This window comes from Gadus macrocephalus, chromosome 8 (genome assembly GCF_031168955.1).
Source record: "Gadus macrocephalus chromosome 8, ASM3116895v1".
In the NCBI taxonomy this organism is placed as follows: Eukaryota; Metazoa; Chordata; class Actinopteri; order Gadiformes; family Gadidae; genus Gadus; species Gadus macrocephalus.
Window position 1 is genome coordinate 2936500 of NC_082389.1, and position 17888 is coordinate 2954387.

Here is a 17888-nt window from a genome sequence, read left to right on the forward strand (position 1 = left end):
TGGGGATTAACACTCTGACGAAAGTTTGAGGTCTGTATCGTGACCTCCCCTACTGGCATGAGGAGTGTCTTCCCTCTAGTTCCTCTAGACCTCTTGGTAAGGTAGTGAGGTCCTGACAAGGAGCCAAAGCGATGAAATGCGGAACTTCTTTCTAATGGTGGGAATAACCCCCTTGGGATCAATACATAGTGTGCAGCCTCTACTCTTTAAGCGGAGTAATAACCCAGAGAGATACACAAGATTATTTAGGGGGGTTTGAACGCAGAACACATCAACAGGGAGTCAGACCAACAGCCTTACTATTAAACCATCGCCCCCCTCTCGCACAAGAGGGAGCACTGCCACGCCTCCCCCTGTCCCTCCCACGCCTCCCCCATCTCCCTCCCATGCCCTCCCATGCCCCCCTCCATGCCTGCTCCCCCCTCCCCTCACCTCTTGAGGTGGAACTTGAGGTAGCGGAGCACGCCGCGGCTGGGCAGGAAGGTGCAGGCCATGCAGGCCAGGATCCTCCAGCTGCACAGGTTCCCGGGGCCCCCGGGGTGGGAGGGCCGCGCCGTCTGCTTCACCAGCTGGCAGTACAGCTCGTCCCTCAGGGGCCGCAGCTCCTGGCCCGTCCGCAGGACCCCCTGGATGACGGGCAGGGGGTCCGCCACGCCCTCCAGGTGCTGCAGCGAGGCGAACACCTTCAGCGCCTCGTCCTGCAGGGTGGTGGGGCCCTTGGTCCTCAGGGCTGGGGGGCGGGGTCAGGGGGCGGAGTCAGGGGGCGGAGGAGGAGGGGGCGGAGTCAGGGGGGGCGGAGGAGGGGGCGGGGTCAGGGGGGCGGAGTCAGGGTGGAGGAGTGGGCAGGGGTGGAGGGGCGGGGTCAGGGGTGGAGGAGGAGGGGTCAGAGGTGGAGGAGGAGGCGGGGTCAGGGGGACGGAGTCATGGGTGGAGGATGAGGGGGCAGGGGAGGAGGGGTCAGGGGGGCGGAGTCAGGGGTGGAGGGGCGGGGTCAGGGGGGCGGAGTCAGGGGTGGAGGAGGGGTCAGGGGTGGAGGGGCGGGGTCAGAGTCAGGGGTGGAGGAGGAGGGGTCAGGGTCAGAGGGGGGATGGAGTGGGAGGGGAAGCGCCGAGGAGGAGGGGAGGAGAGGTCAAGGGTGGAGGAGGGAGGGTGAGGGGGAGGGGGGAGGGGCGGGGTGGAGGAGAGAAAGGGGAGGAGACGAGTCCAGAGGTTGAGGATGTGTCGCGTGTGAACAGCAGAACATGAGAGCACTCACTAGCGCTTGTCCACCGTGCTGAGAGTGCTTACAAATCCATCAGAAGATGAACATCGTTAGAGAGGCTGAGAGACGTGTTGATGGAGTCAATGGGTTTAAAGAAAGGGAAGCAAGGCACCAGCGTGGATGAAGTGGATGCGTGGTGAGTGATGAATGGACGAGTGATGGGTGGATGAATGATGAGTGATGAGTGATGGGTGGATGTTTGGTTTGAGGGGTGGATGAGGGGGGTGGGTGCAGGGAGTGAAGGACAGACGGTTGGAGGCTGATGGGGTCGGCGGTGATGGAGACTCACAGCTGAGGTGGATGTCCCCGTAGGGCAGGGGCAGCAGGGGCGAGTGGAGCGGGTGGTGGCTGTGACGGAGGATGGGGTTCCTCTTGTAGATCTGCTCCACCACCTCAGAGTTCAGACAGTTCTCCTGGAGACACACAACCACGGGATAAAGAGTCATGATGGAGCCCCGATCTGAGAAATGTCCTTCCTCCAGGTCTCTCAATCATCTGCCGTGACTGCTTAACGTGAAGGAGGATTTCCCTCGACTTAGTGGTGCACGTGAACACACTTTGAGGATGTCGAGATGTGAAGTAGAATGAACCTATCGCAACTGATCCGTTGCCTGAAAGCAGAGCAAGAAATTGAGTTGACCTGTTCCTCTATGACATGGATCTCAACTATCTAACCCCTACCTGTTGCTCTATGACATGGATCTCAACTATCTAACCCCTACCTGCTCCTCTATGACATGGATCTCAACTACCTAACCCCTACCTGTTCCTCTATGACCTGGATCAGCCTTCACTTTAATTTGAAGAAATGCCGGTAAGATACAGGGTTAGATACATGACAGAAGGTCATGATGTGGTGGATGATCTGCTGGGTGGACGTGTCTCTGTACCGTCTAACCCCAGGCCCCCTCACCTTGATGTGGTGGATGAGCTGCTGCATGGGCGTGTCTCTGTACCGTCTAACCCCAGGCCCCCTCACCTTGATGTCGTGGATGAGCTGCTGCGTGGGCGTGTCGATGGGCGCCTTGGAGTCGATGACGGTCTGGATGGCGCCGGCCCAGCGGGACGCCTCCGTCAGCAGCTTGGTGTAGAGGCGGTACGAGTGCCTCCGCCCGAACACCGTCACGTTCCAGTAGCCTGTGGACGGAGCACACACGCGCACCCCGTTGGTCACCTTGCTCCTGACTCCAGGCCCCAGAAGGAAACCTCGTGGGGTTTAGCGCTAGGGGTGAACTCAGCTGGTTCGATCTAGAATCACTTTGTTGAAGTGTACTAGATTCACATTTACATTCAGGGCATCCAGCAGATGCTTTTATCCAAAAGTGACTTACAATAAGTACATTTGTCAGAAGAAATTGAAACAACAAATAATCTCTGTCGGTACAGGAAGGATGTTCATAGAACCAGGTGCCACGCCCTAACAATCGCTAGGTTAACCCGTTCCCCGTACACAACAAAGATAGCTAGGAGAAGTACTTTTTCTTAAGTGCCAGGACGCACAACATACAATAAGTGCGTGAGAAGGGGGGAGGTAAGGGGGGAGGTAAGGGGGGGGAGTGGCTTTGCAGAGTCTAGGTGTACTCTGAACGAGTGAGTTCTAGATCTGATGTTTTATGCACTACTGCTCTTAAAAAAGTGTTCTGACCTCCCCTCCCCGAGGACCCACAGAGCGTGCACCCTCTCCCCGTGGGGGGGGGTGTGGTTTGACTTCCCCTCCCCGACGACCCACAGAGCGTGCAGCCGTGCACCCTCTCCCGGGGGGGGGGGGTGTGGTGCTCACCGGTCTCCTTGAAGACCTTGTCGTCGGGCTGCACCACGGAGCAGAGGCTGTTGAGCACCAGCGTCCCCAGCTTCAGTGCCTGGCGCTCCGAGCTCTTGTAGTAGTCCAGGGAGTTGTGCGTCAGCAGGAACCAGCGCTTCTTCAGCTTCAGAGCCGCGCGGCTGCTGTTCTTCAGCTCCTTCTGCAGCCAGCCTGTGGAGCAACACGGGGGGGTCAGAGCCTGGAGCCTCCTCACATCCTCCTCACCACGGCGTGGTGCACCTCCTCCGCACCACGCCTCAGTGGAGGCAGGCTCTGGAGTGTGTATGTGTGTTTACATGTTATGTGTATGCTTGTGTTTATCATGTGTGGTTATAACATGCTAATGAGTGCATGCTAATATATACTTGCAATGCTAAACACACACACAAACACAAGGGCATTTGTGAGTGTGTGTGAGTGTGTGTGAGTTTGTGTATACATTGTGTGTGTGTGTGCTTGCATGCATGTGTGTGTGTGCATGTATAATAAATAATAATACATTTAATTTAGAGGCGCCTTTCAAGACACCCAAGGTCACCTTACAGAGCATATAGTCATCATACATTAAAAAAATTAAATAATAATAATAATAATAATAATAATAATAATAATAAAAAAAAAGACATTGTGTAAAAAATAAATAAATAAACATAAGCAATAAGAAATAAATAAAACAAAAACAAGACAAAACAAAACAAAAAAAAAAAAAATCAAAACAGTGATCAGTTAGACGTTGTGTGCGAGTTTGAACAGGTGAGTTTTGAGTTTTGAGTTTTGTATGCGTGTGTGCATGCGTGTGCCTGTACCCCTGATGATGAACTCCTGGCCGTGCACGCGCGTGTCGCCCTTGCAGCGCTGCAGCAGGGTGATCCAGTGGTGCATCTCCTCCGGCGTGTCCGCCTGGCACTGCAGCACGCGGTTCGCCGTGATCATCACAAACGAGTTGGACCTGCAGCGCACACACACACGTGTTACCGACACACACAAACGTTACAGACACACACACGTTACCGAAACACACACACACACACACACGGTACCGACACACACACACACACACGTTACAGACAAACAGCATTACACACACACACACACGTTACCGAAACACACACACACACACACACACACACACACACACACACACACACACACAGCATTACAGACACACAAACACACAGGTAACTGACAGACAGCATTACACACACACATACGCTAGACACACAGCATAACACATCCACAGAATTACACACACACACACACATAACATTACAGAAACACATACATGTTACACAACAGACACACACAAACACATTACAGATACAGATACAGATACAGATACACATTACACACACACACACACACACACACACACACACACACACACACACACACACACACACACACACACACACACACACACACACACACACACACACACACACACACACACACACACACCAGTGAATGTGTTTGTATTCCCCTCACCTCTCTGGGTTGTCTGATGCACAAACTGAATCAATCATCCCCACATCCAGAGTCCCCTGGAGGGAGGGAGGGAGGGAGGGAGGGAGGGAGGGAGGGAGGGAGGGAGGGAGGGAATATTAATAACAGTTAGGGTGAGCGACCTTTTGTTTACACATGATGAAGATGAGTTTAACCTTCAAGTTTCTACAATTCAATCAATAACAGTTCACATCATGTACATGAGAATAAACAACTCAGTTCCCCAGCATGCAATGCGGCGGTACTCACCACTGCATTCTGGGGGTTGGCCTGCTCATCGTGCATCTCTCTGATCTCCTGCTCCGTGGATCCCTGCACCTGGCTCAGAACACTGAACCACTGGCTGAAGCCAATCACAGCACACCGCACCACACCGTTAGCCAATCAGCAGAGAGACCCGCCCACAACATGCCTATCTTATGATCCATGCACATGCCTTGGTGAAATCATATGATAGGAACACTCACACACACACTATGTGTTTGTTCATGTGTTCAATACACATGAACACATAAAAACACACAAGCACAGACATAACCTAATGAACACACACACACACACAAATACACATGAACACGTACAAACACACAAATAACCTAATAAACACAACAGACACACATAGATACACATGAACACGTACAAACACACACACTCAGACTCACCTGGCGTCCTCTGCGGTCTCTGCGATCAGGTGGTACGTTCTGTCGGCCATCACGATGTCCAGCCCGTTTTCCTTACCCGTGTTATCTACCACCTCTCTACACACACACACACACACACGCACACACACACACACACACACACTTTGAGTAGCTGCAAATGCCTACCAGTTTATACACAACCGTTCCCTGAGGTCGAGGGTCAATAACGATAAAGAATGTTTACTTTGCAATGTGTGATGTCACAAATAATCTTGCTAGGTTGCTACATGGCTACATGGCTACATGGCGATGGGGCTGCATTGCGAGGTGGCTCCGTGGATGTGTGGCTATATACCTAAGTGGCTACTTGGCTACGTCACTACATAGCTTCATGGCTAGGTGACTCCATGGCTATATTACTATGTGGCTACATGGCTAGGTTGCTAAGTAGCGACAAGGCTAGGTGGCTACATGGTTACATGGCTGTGCAGCTAAGTGGCTAAGGTTCAGGCTGGGGTACTGACTTGGCGGCGTGCATGTCCAGCATGCCCTTCATCTTGTCCTCGCCGTCGTTCTCAAAGTACATGAGCTTGCTCTGCCTCAGCACGAACCAGCGGCGCTTCCAGTTGCGGCGCGACAGCGTGGAGGAGCCGCCGCCCTTCTTGTGGAGCCAGCCCTGCTTCAGGGCCTCCTGCTTGGCCCGGAACCACAGGAAGGTCTCGTCCTTCAGCACGCACCAGCGCCGCCGCCACGTGTTCATCAGACCGCCTGTGGAGGTGGGGGGGGGGGGGGGGGGGGGGGGGGGTTAGGGAGGGGGTCACCTGATCCAATGGAATCCACCGGGATCTAGTGGAGCCTGATCTAGTGTCATCTAATCTATTGTGATCTGGTAGATCCAAACTACTATTATATTGTGTAATCTAGTATAGTATAATCTAGCAGATCATAACATAGTATAATTTAATCTTTTTGTGATCTAGTAGATCCTGATCTAGCATAATCAAATCTATTCTAATTTTGTAGAATAAAATCTATTCTAATCTTGTAGAATCAAATCTAGCATAATCCAATGTAATGTTATCTAGTAATAGTCTAGTAATGTCTTTTACTTTAAGAGGAAGACTGTTTGTTGACGTGTGATGTGTTGTTAGCGTGTGCTGCGGTAGCGTGTGCCGCTCCTCACCCTTGATGAAGAGGAAGCTGTGGAAGTAGGGTAGCGTGACGCAGCTGTACACAGAGTCACGGCGGTACGACAGCTCCTCGTCCGTCTCGAAGCGGTCGAAGTCCTCCTCGCTGTCCTCCAACTGGAGATTAACAAACACTGAGGGTCACTAAACTGTCCTCCAACTGGAGATTTACAAACACTGATGGTCACTAAACTGTCCTCCAACGGGAGATTAACAAACACTGAGGGTCACTAAACTGTCCTCCAACTGGAGACGAACAAACACTGAGGGTCACTAAACTGTCCTCCAACTGGAGACTAACAAACACTGAGGGTCACTAAACTGTCCTCCAACTGGAGGTTAACAAACACTGAGGGTCACTAAACTGTCCTCCAACGGGAGATTAACAAACACTGAGGGTCACTAAACTGTCCTCCAACTGGAGACGAACAAACACTGAGGGTCACTAAACTGTCCTCCAACTGGAGACGAACAAACACTGAGGGTCACTAAACTGTCCTCCAACTGGAGACTAACAAACACTGAGGGTCACTAAACTGTCCTCCAACTGGAGACTAACAAACACTGAGGGTCACTAAACTGTCCTCCAACTGGAGATTAACAAACACTGAGGGTCACTAAACTGTCCTCCAACTGGAGACTAACAAACACAGAGGGTCACTAAACTGTCCTCCAACTGGAGATTAACAAACACTGATGGTCACTAAACTGTCCTCCAACTGGAGACTAACAAACACTGAGGGTCACTAAACTGTCCTCCAACTGGAGACTAACAAACACTGAGGGTCACTAAACTGTCCTCCAACTGGAGATTAACAAACACTGAGGGTCACTAAACTGTCCTCCAACTGGAGACTAACAAACACAGAGGGTCACTAAACTGTCCTCCAACTGGAGATTAACAAACACTGATGGTCACTAAACTGTCCTCCAACTGGGCCGAGGAGGAAGAGGAGATTAACCAACACTTCATTCAACTATCCTCTGGTCACAAGAGGCTCAGGTAATGTAAGGTAAACGGTCCTCTCTGCTTATGCTATGAAAGTGGAGTTGAGGTAAGGTTGGTTAAGGTAAGCCTCCTTTCAAGTTACGCTTTGCTAAATCGACGTTAATAAAGTTAAACCTAAAGTCATGCTAAATTGAGTCGGATGAGGGTAAGTCGAGCCATCTGCTATGGCTAACTTGCGCTACGCTAAACTAGCATAAACCACATCAGTACTCTTTGGCCTTGGACCCCAGACTGGACCGGGAGCGGGGGGAGGGTCTACCCACCGAAGACTGCGGCCCCTCGGAGCTGAAGCGGTATGCCGCCGAGCTGCTGTAGGTGCCCAGGGAGCCCTGGTAGTCCGGCGACCACTGCCCGCTGCGGGGGTGCGACCCGGGCCGCCCGGCGCTGGAGCCCAGGGCGTCCTGGTCGTAGTCGTCCTGGTCGTAGTCCGAGTCCTCGTCGGGCGGGATCAGCTCCACCTCCGACGGGGCCTCCGACGAGGCCTGGGGGTGGCAGTAGGCCGAGTCCCCGCTGGAGGACACGCTGTGGCAGGCGATGGGCGGCGGCGGCGGCGGCGGCGGTGGGAGGGCCCCCCCCCCCGGGTGCAGCGGGCCGGGGGGCGGGGCTATGCCGTCGTTGGCGTACGGGTCCTCCTCCGACGAGTCGTCGCTGGTGCGGATGCCGCTGGTGCGCTGGCCGTCCGAGTGGCCGTGCTCGCTGGGGTTGGGCGAGTCTTTGTCGTCGTCGGCGCCGAAGCCCTCGTCCACCTCCTCCTCCTCCTCCTCCTCCTGCTCCCCCTCGTCGCCGCCCCCCTTGGCCGGCGCCGCCGCCACCGCCGCCTCGCCGCCGGAGCCCAGCGAACTCTCGATGTTGCGGACGCACTCGTCGATCTCGTCGAAGTTGAGCGAGTCGAGGAACTGCTGGGCGGCCTTGCAGGCGTCGTCCTCCAGCCGCCGCAGCTCCTGGTCCCGGAGGAGGTGCAGCCGGCACAGGGAGGCCTCCGTGAGGGACAGCTCCTGTCGCTCCTTCTGCCGCTGCAGGGCCTGGATCTCCCGCTCCAGGCGGAGGATCTCCTCCACCTTGGACACCTCCTGGGGGCGGATCCCGTCCGGCGCCGCCGCCGGCGCCTCCTCCTCCTCCACGGAGCCCGGGACCAGGGGGGAACCGGGCTCCACCCCGAGCGCCTCCTCGCACCGAGCCTCCTCTAGCGCCCTCGCTGCCTCCGCCTGGACACCGTCAGGAGGGACAGGAGATGGATGAGGAGATACAGAAGGACCAGGACAAGAACGCAGGGTGGGAGTGAGACAGGGAGGGAGTGAGACAGGGAGGCGAGACAGAGGGAGGCAGTGGGAAAGGGAGGGCGAGAGAGAGGGAGGAAGTGAGACAGGGAGAGAGGGAGGGAGTGAGACAGGGAGGGAGTGAGACAGGGAGAGAGGGAGGGAGTGAGGGAGGGAGTGAGACAGGGAGGGAGGGAGGGAGTGAGACAGGGAGGCGAGAGAGAGGGAGGGAGTGAGACAGGGAGGGAGGGAGGGAGTGAGACAGGGAGGGAGGGAGGGATTGAGACACTGAGGCGAGACAGAGGGAGGCAGTGAGACAGGGAGGGAGGGAGACCAGTAAGGAGAGCAGTTTGGCTATACCTGTTTCGCAAGTAACTCAGTCTCCAACCGTTGTCTTTCTCTGAAAAACACAAAAGACAGACGGACATGTTAGATTTAGGTTTTGCGACTCAGCGTGAGTCTCTGTACGTCCTGACCTGACATGTCTCGTTCGTAAAAGTCTCTACAAGTAACGACCCCTTACCTCTCCATCTCCCTCCGCTCCTCGCTGCGCCTCCTCTCCTCCTCCTCCTCCCTGCTCCTCCTCTCCTCCAGGAGCAGGCTGCAGAGGCGGCGGGCTCGCCGGCCGCGGACGAGCCGCTGGAAGGTGAGCGCCGCCTGCCGCAGCAGCAGGAACCTCCGGCGCCAGAAGAACGCCCGGTAGTTCTTCTGAATGACCACAATGCACTGCAGCTGCTTCCTGTATTGTTTCCTGTTGAGGGGAGAGATCCACAGAGGAGGTTTGACGCATCCACGGGGAGGAAAGCTGAGCAGTGTGGAAAACAACAACAACTGGCCCGCATGTCTCCAAAAATGGCCGCTCATTCGCCAAGAGAAGGCCGACTGAAATGGCCGCCCATTCGCCAAGAGAATGCAGAACAAAATAGCGGGCAATTGGCCAAGAGACGGCCATTGCCCAGCCACACATACGTCCTTGGACATACGTGTGGCTGGACAATGGCCGTTTTGGAGGCATCCTAAGAGGATGGTACCAGGCATGTTCAAAGTATCTGCACGTGTGGCTGGACTTGGCTAATCGGCAGCCATTTTGGAGCCTAACTAAAGTTGCAGCTTCACACCTTCTATCTGTCACTCAATAGACCATCTCTGTAGGACAAGATTGGCGACTCTGTAGCACACTCCGGTGAGACTACCACCACCTAGAGGTGAAACCTTTGTTTTAACCTGGTTACGGTGTACTGTTGAACTTGGCTACAGCAGCGCTTAGCAACCATGTAGACAAGAATGGAGGACAGCAGCGTAGTTGACGATAGAGCATTGGACGAACCACTCATCAGTTTAATGCCAGTGAAGGAATGCATCATAACTAGGTGGTACAGCCATATATACCAGAGGTAGGCAAATATATATTTTTTGGCGCAAATATCTTAAAGAATATCTACATTGTATGATTTTGTTGTTTTGGTCTCAATCGTGGTATCGAAGTTATTCAACTTTAGGTTTCCCAGTTTGGATGTTTTCTCCCCATGAAGAATAACATGAAAATGAGGATTCAGTGTTTTATTGTCAAAGGAAATGTAAAACAACCAGCATTACAGGAGATTCTGGTAAAGATGTGCCCAAAACCTGTTAAATGGCGTCATTTATAAGCATACAATTAATTCTAATACATAAAATGCTTTTTTTTTATATGATCCAAACATTTAAAATCTCAAGAATAATGAATTGATAATTAAATTTTTTGTTTGGGTGTAGAAGTTTGATTTAAAAAAAAATCAACATTAATTGTTCCTTACCTTATATTCGTAATGTGACAAAGCTTTACAGGAAACCGAATAACCAGTTTGAGCTAGTACCCGTCCATCCTCAAGAATTAAAAGAATGCCATCTGGCAAACTTCTTGTTGACATTTGAATTGACTTAAGGGGCGGGGCTAGGTTTCTCTTCAGCTCCACCCCCTACATTCCCATCTAGCGAGGGGGAGGGGTATGTTTGAAAAAACAAAACTTAAGACAATGATTTTTTTATTTACTGGAGTAGAAGCATAACTTTCAAACATCTAATTCAACTGACATTTGACATTCATAACGTCAAAAAATTCAGAATTTCCCGATGCTTTAAGTTCCAGGCTAATGCTGATGCATTCCCATCATCAATGTCATAACAAATAGCAACTGTTCCGAGAACATAACAAAAGATAACCAACCTCCAATCATAGAGGAAGTCACATTTCAATCTCAAACCGCTCTTCTAAGCTAAGCGAGGATAGCAGAACTCTGCCGTCGCCCCGCTCTGAGCGTCCAGCGTGACGCCAGCGAACAGCGGCTGGGTGAAGATGGTCTGCACTTTGTGCAGCAGGGTCATGGTATCGGAGCAGTAGAACCGCAGGGTGCCCGCCCTGTAGTCCAGGTACACCCCCACCCTGGAGGGGTGCGGGCCGGGGAGCAGGGTGATGACGTCGTTGTGTTTGAATTCAACGGCGGTGGGGCAGACGATCAGAGCCCAGGACTTGTCGTCGGCGCCCTGGTCGTTCCACGAGCTGTCCTTGTAACCCATGGCGATGGAGACGTAGCGCGTGGTCCAGCTGACCTCCCAGTACTGCCTCCCAGTCAGAGACTCTTTACTCAGACACTGCTCCACCGCCCAGACCAGCGGGCTTTGCTTTCCTGCTTTGTTCTTCTTCGGCCTCACCGCTCTGGAACCCACAAACTTGACCTTTTTGTTCCCCTCAGACATCACCTTTCGGTCATCCTCGGACAGAGTCAAGAATTTGGTTTTTGTCTTTGGGTCGAAGCTCAGTTCACATGAGTATTGTAAGAAGTCACTCCTGGACTTGGGCTCAGCCTGCTGTGAAGGCAGGACGTCCACTTCGGCCACGGCTCGTGAAACAGGAGGGGCTTCGTCTTTTACAAACACCTTTAGTTTATTCCTCATCTTGGCCAAAGCTAAGGTCACGTTCTTCAAGTACTGCATGGGATCAGGGCCTCTCGAGGGCAGGCCTGTGTACTTCTTGAGAAACAAGTCCTGAGGGCATTCTTTCAGGAAGTGAATGTCACTGTGGCTCTGGAAGAGAGCATCCAGGTCATCGATGCTCCTCCTCATCACGGAGTTCTCCTGCTCCAGGTTACGCTGCAGGTCGTGGAGCCGGCTCACCGCCACCTTCTCCTTGGTCCTGATCTTCTCTTTAATGTCGGCCCTCTGGCTCTCAAGGGGACGGATCATCTCAGCAAAGAGCTCGTCGATATCTCTCAATGCTACGTTAGCAGAGTGATTGATAGAGTCAATCTCCTCCTGAAGAACCACAACATCTTCCTCCACCTTCTGGATCCTTGCCTGCACGACTCTCTGGTGCCCGATGAGATCCTTCTGCCTCTCGAGTCTCTCGGCCTCGGCTGTGATCGTCTCATGGCCTCGGTGCTCGTCCACAGCACACAGGTTACAGATACTGACCCGGTCTCGGCGGCAGTAGATCCTCATGACCTCGTCGTGACGGGGGCAGATGTTGTCCTGGAGTTCGGTTGTCGGTTCCACCAGCTTGTGTCTCTTCAGCCCGGCCACTTGATAGTGACTCAGGACGTGCTCCTCACAGTAGGACACCATGCAAACCAGACAGGTCTTGATGGCCCTCATCTTCACCAGGGTGCAGATGTCACAGCCCACTTCTCCGGGTCCAGCAGAGCAGGGGTCAGAGTCCGGGTCAGGGTCAGGGTCAGGGTCTGGCCGGCTGTTGGCTGCTGCCTCCGTGTTTTCAATGAGCTCCGCTAGAACGGTGTTCTTCTCCAGAGCCGGTCTCAACGTGAAGATCTTCCTGCACTGGGGACAGCTGAAGAACCTCCTGTCGTGGCTCCAATAGTCTCTGATGCAGCCCAGGCAGTAGCTGTGTCCACAGGGTATGGTCACCGGCTCGCGCAGCTGATCCAGACAGATGGAACAGCAGTAGACGTCCCGCTCCGCGAGGGATTTGAGTCTCGCCATTTGGATGATTTGGATTCGTCCGGGGCTTCCTGACAGGTTCAGGGTTTGCTCTCGACTGAATTATTTTATTGCATGCGGTAAACACTCAGTTCCATTTGTTGCCGCACCGCCCCTCAAAAATGTAGTTCATCTTGTACCACAAGGAAGTCTTCACTGCTAAGATTGACACTATATATTTCCAGAAAGGCCTGTTTATTGAAACCCTGAAAGCCAAGGTGTACGGGAAGTCCTACACACCACCCACACTCAAACCAACGGCCAACTTCCTTTATCCGACCACTCCGATGCCTCTTGTCTGACCCGTTTGGAAGAAAAGTTGCATTGAAACACACCGCGAAGACTGCTGCCAACTACACAGCACGTTCTGTGCTTGCAAGAGGCGCTATTCTCGTGGCGCTATTCCTCCCCTCCCACACACCACGGTGATTCGCTGATTGTTTGCTAGCAGCAGACAACCAAGCAGAGGCTCTATTCATCAGATGCGAATGCACTCAGACTTTGCATGTTGAATCAGACCAGACACCGTCCGCACCAAAAGCTTCCAACACATCTGAACAAACTCGTCCGAGTCTCCTCAAACGTTTCAGATGGCCAACGGTTGGGCCGGTCTGTAGCAGCCTTTAGAGGTTTGCGACATGTTTTGTCTGCATCTGATGTAAAGTTCTGTCTGTTTCAGCGTGTCACGTGACTCCTCTGTTCTGGAAGAGGGATTGAGAGGGTTACCTGGCGATGAAGCCCAGTACATGGGCCTGGATGATCATGGCCGCCCGCAGAACCTCCTCCTCGCGCTCCTTCTCCAGGCGATGCTCCAGAGACTCTCTGAGGAACACCTGGACAGGAGAGGAGGAGGAAGAGAGGGGAGGAGAGGAGTAGAGGAGAGGAGAGGAGGAGAGGAAATAAGGAGAGGAGAGGAGGAGAGGAGAAGATAGGAGGAGATGAGAGGAAGAAAGGAGAGGAGGAGAGAAGAAGATAGGAGGAGAAGGGAGGAAGGAAGGAGATGATGACATGAGGAGGAGAGGAGATGATGAGAGGACCTCACGACTCAACCTAGACCTTTCACCAGAGAGCCAAAGCCCCACCAGATCATAATATTATTGTTGTGGAACAAATACATGATATTGTATATTGTATTATATAAACTGTCTAATCTTGTGTCATACACTTCATACTTTCCAACTACTAAAACATCCACAGACACCACTCAGTCTGAACTCACGACGTGAGTATGAGGAAATGTATACAAAGAACCAACTACTTCCTCGTTCTCTAAATCCCTCACCTTGGTTTTGCCAAGCTGCCATTGGCTGCTGCTGCTGTCGTAGGTCTGGAGCAGCTCAAGGCACCGCCCCCTGGGGTCCTCGGCCAGGGCCACACCCCTCATTAGCACCTTGTACCTGGGGAGTGGGCGGGGCAAGTAGTAAGTGGGCGGGGTCAACAAGCAACAGCAGGATCAATCCAGCAGTAGTACCGATGTAGGACTATAGCAGTACTTATTACTTATCGCTAGGTGGAGCTAACCTGAGCTACAGCTAGCGCTAGGTGGAGCTTACAGTAGCTACAGCTACCGCTAGGTGGAGCTAACAGTAGCTACAGCTAGCGCTAGGTGGATCTAACAGTAGCTACAGCTAGCGCTAGGTGGAGCTAACGGTAGCTACATCTAGTTCTATTGCTGTGTGGGATTACCCAGGAGGCCAGGCGACTTTATTTTGTTGAATTATCTTTTTTGTGTAGGTAATGAATCAACAGATGCTCTACGTTTAAGTTGTAGATTAATGTAGATCTAATTTCTGATATTCCGACACTAATTTCTTCCCAAACATTGACCTAGGGAACAAGTCTTGCATTTTCAGTATTGCAGAGGGAAAATATCTCAACTGCATAGTTTAGTCTGCAGGCTTAAGTGAGCCTCAATAAGCAGCTCAACAAGCAAAAAACAATGGCACTGCAACATTGCACATGACTCGAGAGAACCAGGCAGGGCTCAAAGGGTTAACGCCCCACTGGCAGCAGAGAGAACGCGTCCTGCACAGCAGCGCTCTGACCGGGACTGGACTCCTTTTCTGACTCGACACAGCAACCGGAAAGGCCTTGATTTATTACCCTCAATATTATGCAGTTTACTATTACAGTAGTGCTGTATTACTGTATAAGCGTAGTAGTATAGTTCTGCAGTAGTGTAGTACTGTGGTATAGTATTACTGTAGTAGTACTGTACTAGTGTATTAGTATAGTACAGTGTTGGGAAGGATACTTTTACAATGTATCCAGTTACTGAATACAGAATACATGCCCAAAAATGTAATATGTAACGTATTCCGTCACATTACTCAATCTAAGAATTGTATTCTGAATACTTTGATTACTTCCACATTGAATTGCATTTTATAAGTGTAGGAATGCGGCATCAAATCCTGCATACTAAACACGTCTATTCTGGTGTGTTCTTCTGTTCCAACTGGCTGAATGTAGCCCAGGTCTCCCTGAAAGTGCAATGAATGAATATAATTTACTGTAGAGGAACAAAGGCTATGAGGGTATGTTTATGCAAAAGATATTTCCAACAGACAAATTGACAAATTTTCCCTTTTCCCTTATTTACTCAAAAATCACCTTGAGAGAGAGAGAGAGAGAGAGAGAGAGAGAGAGAGAGAGAGAGAGAGAGAGAGAGAGAGAGAGAGAGCAGAGAAAGAGAAAGAGAAAGAGGAGAGAGAGAGAGAGAGAGAGAGAGAGAGAGAGAGAGAGAGAGAGAGAGAGAGAGAGAGAGAGAGAGAGAGAGAGAGAGAGAGAGAGAGAGAGCGAGAGCGAGAGCGAGAGAGAGCGAGAGCGAGAGAGAGAGAGAGAGCGATAGAGATAGAGATAGACTATTTAGGGCGTATTCATATGCCCTAAATATTTATTTTTTGGTTTGGAGCGGTTCCTTTTCACATTGCAATCGCAGCAGTCCCAGAATTTGTCAACAACGCACATGTGTGTGAAGATCGTTAAATCATGGACAAAAAGGTCTGGGGTGGGGTAAAAATAACGCTCTTTCCCCGACGGTCTTTCAATGTGCTTAGAGTCTTGGAGTTACCGCTAATCAAACAATAATTCCCATAATGTGCGCGGCTGTGCGGGTGTCTGTTTCGGAGGCATATGCTTTGTAGAACTGGATCGGACCGAGGTGCGTTCGCTTTCAAATCTCTTGGAAGCGGCTGATGTGGTGCGCATCAATGTGAGGTGGTTGCATTCACACCAACGCAAACGTACTGAACCAAGGGACCCAACTCGTTTAGTGCGCACTAAATGCTGTTGGTGGGAAAGCACGAATAAACGTGTGTAGCAGAAGTATCGTCATGTAATTCCTTGATTTCAACAACGTCACCGTATTCTAAATACCAACTATTTAAGTTGTAACTAACGGAATACAGTTTCTTATTATTTTTATTCTGAATACGTTACGCCGGTACATGTATTCCGTTACTCCCCAACACTGGTTTAATAGTATAGTAATACTGTAGTAGTATAGTTCTGTAGTATAGTAATACTGTAGTACTGTAATAATAATAATACATTTAATTTAGAGGCGCCTTTCAAGACACCCAAGGTCACCTTACAGAGCATATAGTCATCATAAATCGTTTAAAAAAACAAGACATTGTGTAAAAAAATAAATAAATAAATAAACATAATAAATAAAAAATAAATAAAACAAAAACAAGACAAAACAAAACAAACAATCAATCAAAACAGTGATCAGTTAGACGTTGTGTGCGAGTTTGAACAGGTGAGTTTTGAGTTGCGACTTGAAGGTTGTAATGGTGTCTGACTGTTTTATGTGTGGGGGGAGGGAGTATAGTGGACTATACTGCCACTACTGTGGTAGTATAGTTCCGTAGTATAGTAATACTGTAGTACTATAGTTCTGTAGTATAGTAATACTGTAGTAGTATAGTTCTGTAGTATAGTAGTACTCTATTAGTGCAGCGTAGTATAGTCCCATAGTTTGTGGTTTCACTCTATGAATCCCGTTGCCATGGTGACCATGCGGATGCTGAGGAGCTGAGAGGCGGGGGGAGGGGGAGGGGAAGGGGGGGGGTACCGACCTGCAGCAGAAGTCCTGGAAGGGCCTCCGGATCGGGAAGCCGTGCTGCCGGATCTTCACCGTCTCCAGCATCCCAGAGTAGCGGAGCTGGTTCAGCACCACCACCGCGTTGAACTGCTCGGGCATCTGATGACACACACACACACACACACACACACACAGCAGGCTCAGACCACAGCAGGCTCGGTGCACGCCATTTTGGATCTGGACACCGGAGAGGCCACTTTGAACGCGGGGGCCATTTTGGATTGGGGCACCGCGGAGGCCATTTTGGATCGGGACAAAACTGCTAGATAACCACTTCAGGACTCAGGTTTGGGAAACTACTGCAAGATCACTTCAAGACTCCCAAACCACTGAAAATCTACGGGAAATACGATGTGCACCATAGATTGACGTATTTCCATGTCATGGGAGGACAGAGTGATGTACTATACTGTGATTGGCTCGTACATTATGATAATGAGCTGTGATGGAATGTTGGGATGCCCAAAGGCGAGAAGACTGACGCCTCGTTAGCGAAAAGCTAACCGCTCTATGCTAATAGACGGTGGATGCGTGACGTCCAAACTTCAGATTCTGCTTCTTGAAACTGCCAAGTGCACGACACACACACACACACACACACACACACACACACACACACACACACACACACACACACACACACACACACACACACACACACACACACACACACACACACACACACACACACACACGTTCGTGTTCTGCCGTGACCTCTGACCTAGGGCCAGCGGTGGACGTGCGGGTGCGTAGCGCGCGACAGGGCCCAGCTAGCGGAGGACACTGGCGTCTTCTGTTGCCGCGGCGACGACCTTTCCACTGGAGGGAGCCCCATTCATGTCCCCGTAACCCGGGGTCACCTCTGGGGTGCAGGGGGGGCGTCGGGACAACAGGAAGCTTTCAGGCCCCCTCCTAAAGACCCCTTTATCAAGGCCCCCCCCCACAGCACCGCCCTGGGGCCTCAAAGACGGCCATTATCTGCCATTGGTCCCAGAGGGCCCTCATTAGCATAGCCTCCATTAGCATAATAGAAGAGCCTTGAATGTCACAAAAACAAGAGCTGGTGTCAGGAAGTCTCTCGCTCACACACAAGAAACCTGTTTGTATTCCACATCTCGATGGACATAAAGACATTTTACCAAACCGG

General features: G+C 51.4%; 2 protein-coding genes across 12 annotated transcripts in view; both read right to left on the reverse strand.

Moving 5' to 3' along the window:
- The window catches only part of myo10 (myosin X), a 72860-nt gene that overhangs the window by 6819 nt on the left and 48153 nt on the right, over window positions 1-17888 (reverse strand). For all 11 annotated transcript variants that reach the window (XR_009526863.1, XR_009526856.1, XR_009526854.1 and 8 more), the window contains exons 20-35: window positions 16716-16840; window positions 13913-14027; window positions 13357-13463; window positions 9182-9409; window positions 9019-9058; window positions 7666-8607; window positions 6390-6510; window positions 5731-5974; window positions 5228-5323; window positions 4815-4908; window positions 4548-4603; window positions 3869-4011; window positions 3042-3233; window positions 2241-2398; window positions 1551-1674; window positions 433-730 (exon numbers count right to left, since the gene is read on the reverse strand). Coding sequence is in view for 1 of the 11 variants with exons in the window: in XM_060058041.1 (XP_059914024.1) it covers window positions 433-730; window positions 1551-1674; window positions 2241-2398; window positions 3042-3233; window positions 3869-4011; window positions 4548-4603; window positions 4815-4908; window positions 5228-5323; window positions 5731-5974; window positions 6390-6510; window positions 7666-8607; window positions 9019-9058; window positions 9182-9409; window positions 13357-13463; window positions 13913-14027; window positions 16716-16840 (3083 nt within the window). In the remaining 10 variants the exon portion in view is untranslated. The remainder of the gene's footprint in view (window positions 1-432; window positions 731-1550; window positions 1675-2240; window positions 2399-3041; window positions 3234-3868; window positions 4012-4547; window positions 4604-4814; window positions 4909-5227; window positions 5324-5730; window positions 5975-6389; window positions 6511-7665; window positions 8608-9018; window positions 9059-9181; window positions 9410-13356; window positions 13464-13912; window positions 14028-16715; window positions 16841-17888) is intronic.
- On the reverse strand, window positions 10204-13344 carry LOC132462491 (tripartite motif-containing protein 16-like). Its single transcript, XM_060058043.1, has one exon. It carries the CDS (start codon window positions 12631-12633, stop codon window positions 10909-10911), a length of 1725 nt encoding a protein of 574 aa, XP_059914026.1. The 5' UTR covers window positions 12634-13344; the 3' UTR covers window positions 10204-10908.

Bases quoted from the DNA above. Each gene is read 5' to 3' on its own strand.
- LOC132462491 (XM_060058043.1), bottom strand. From the start codon at position 12,633: ATGGCGAGACTCAAATCCCTCGCGGAGCGGGACGTCTACTGCTGTTCC.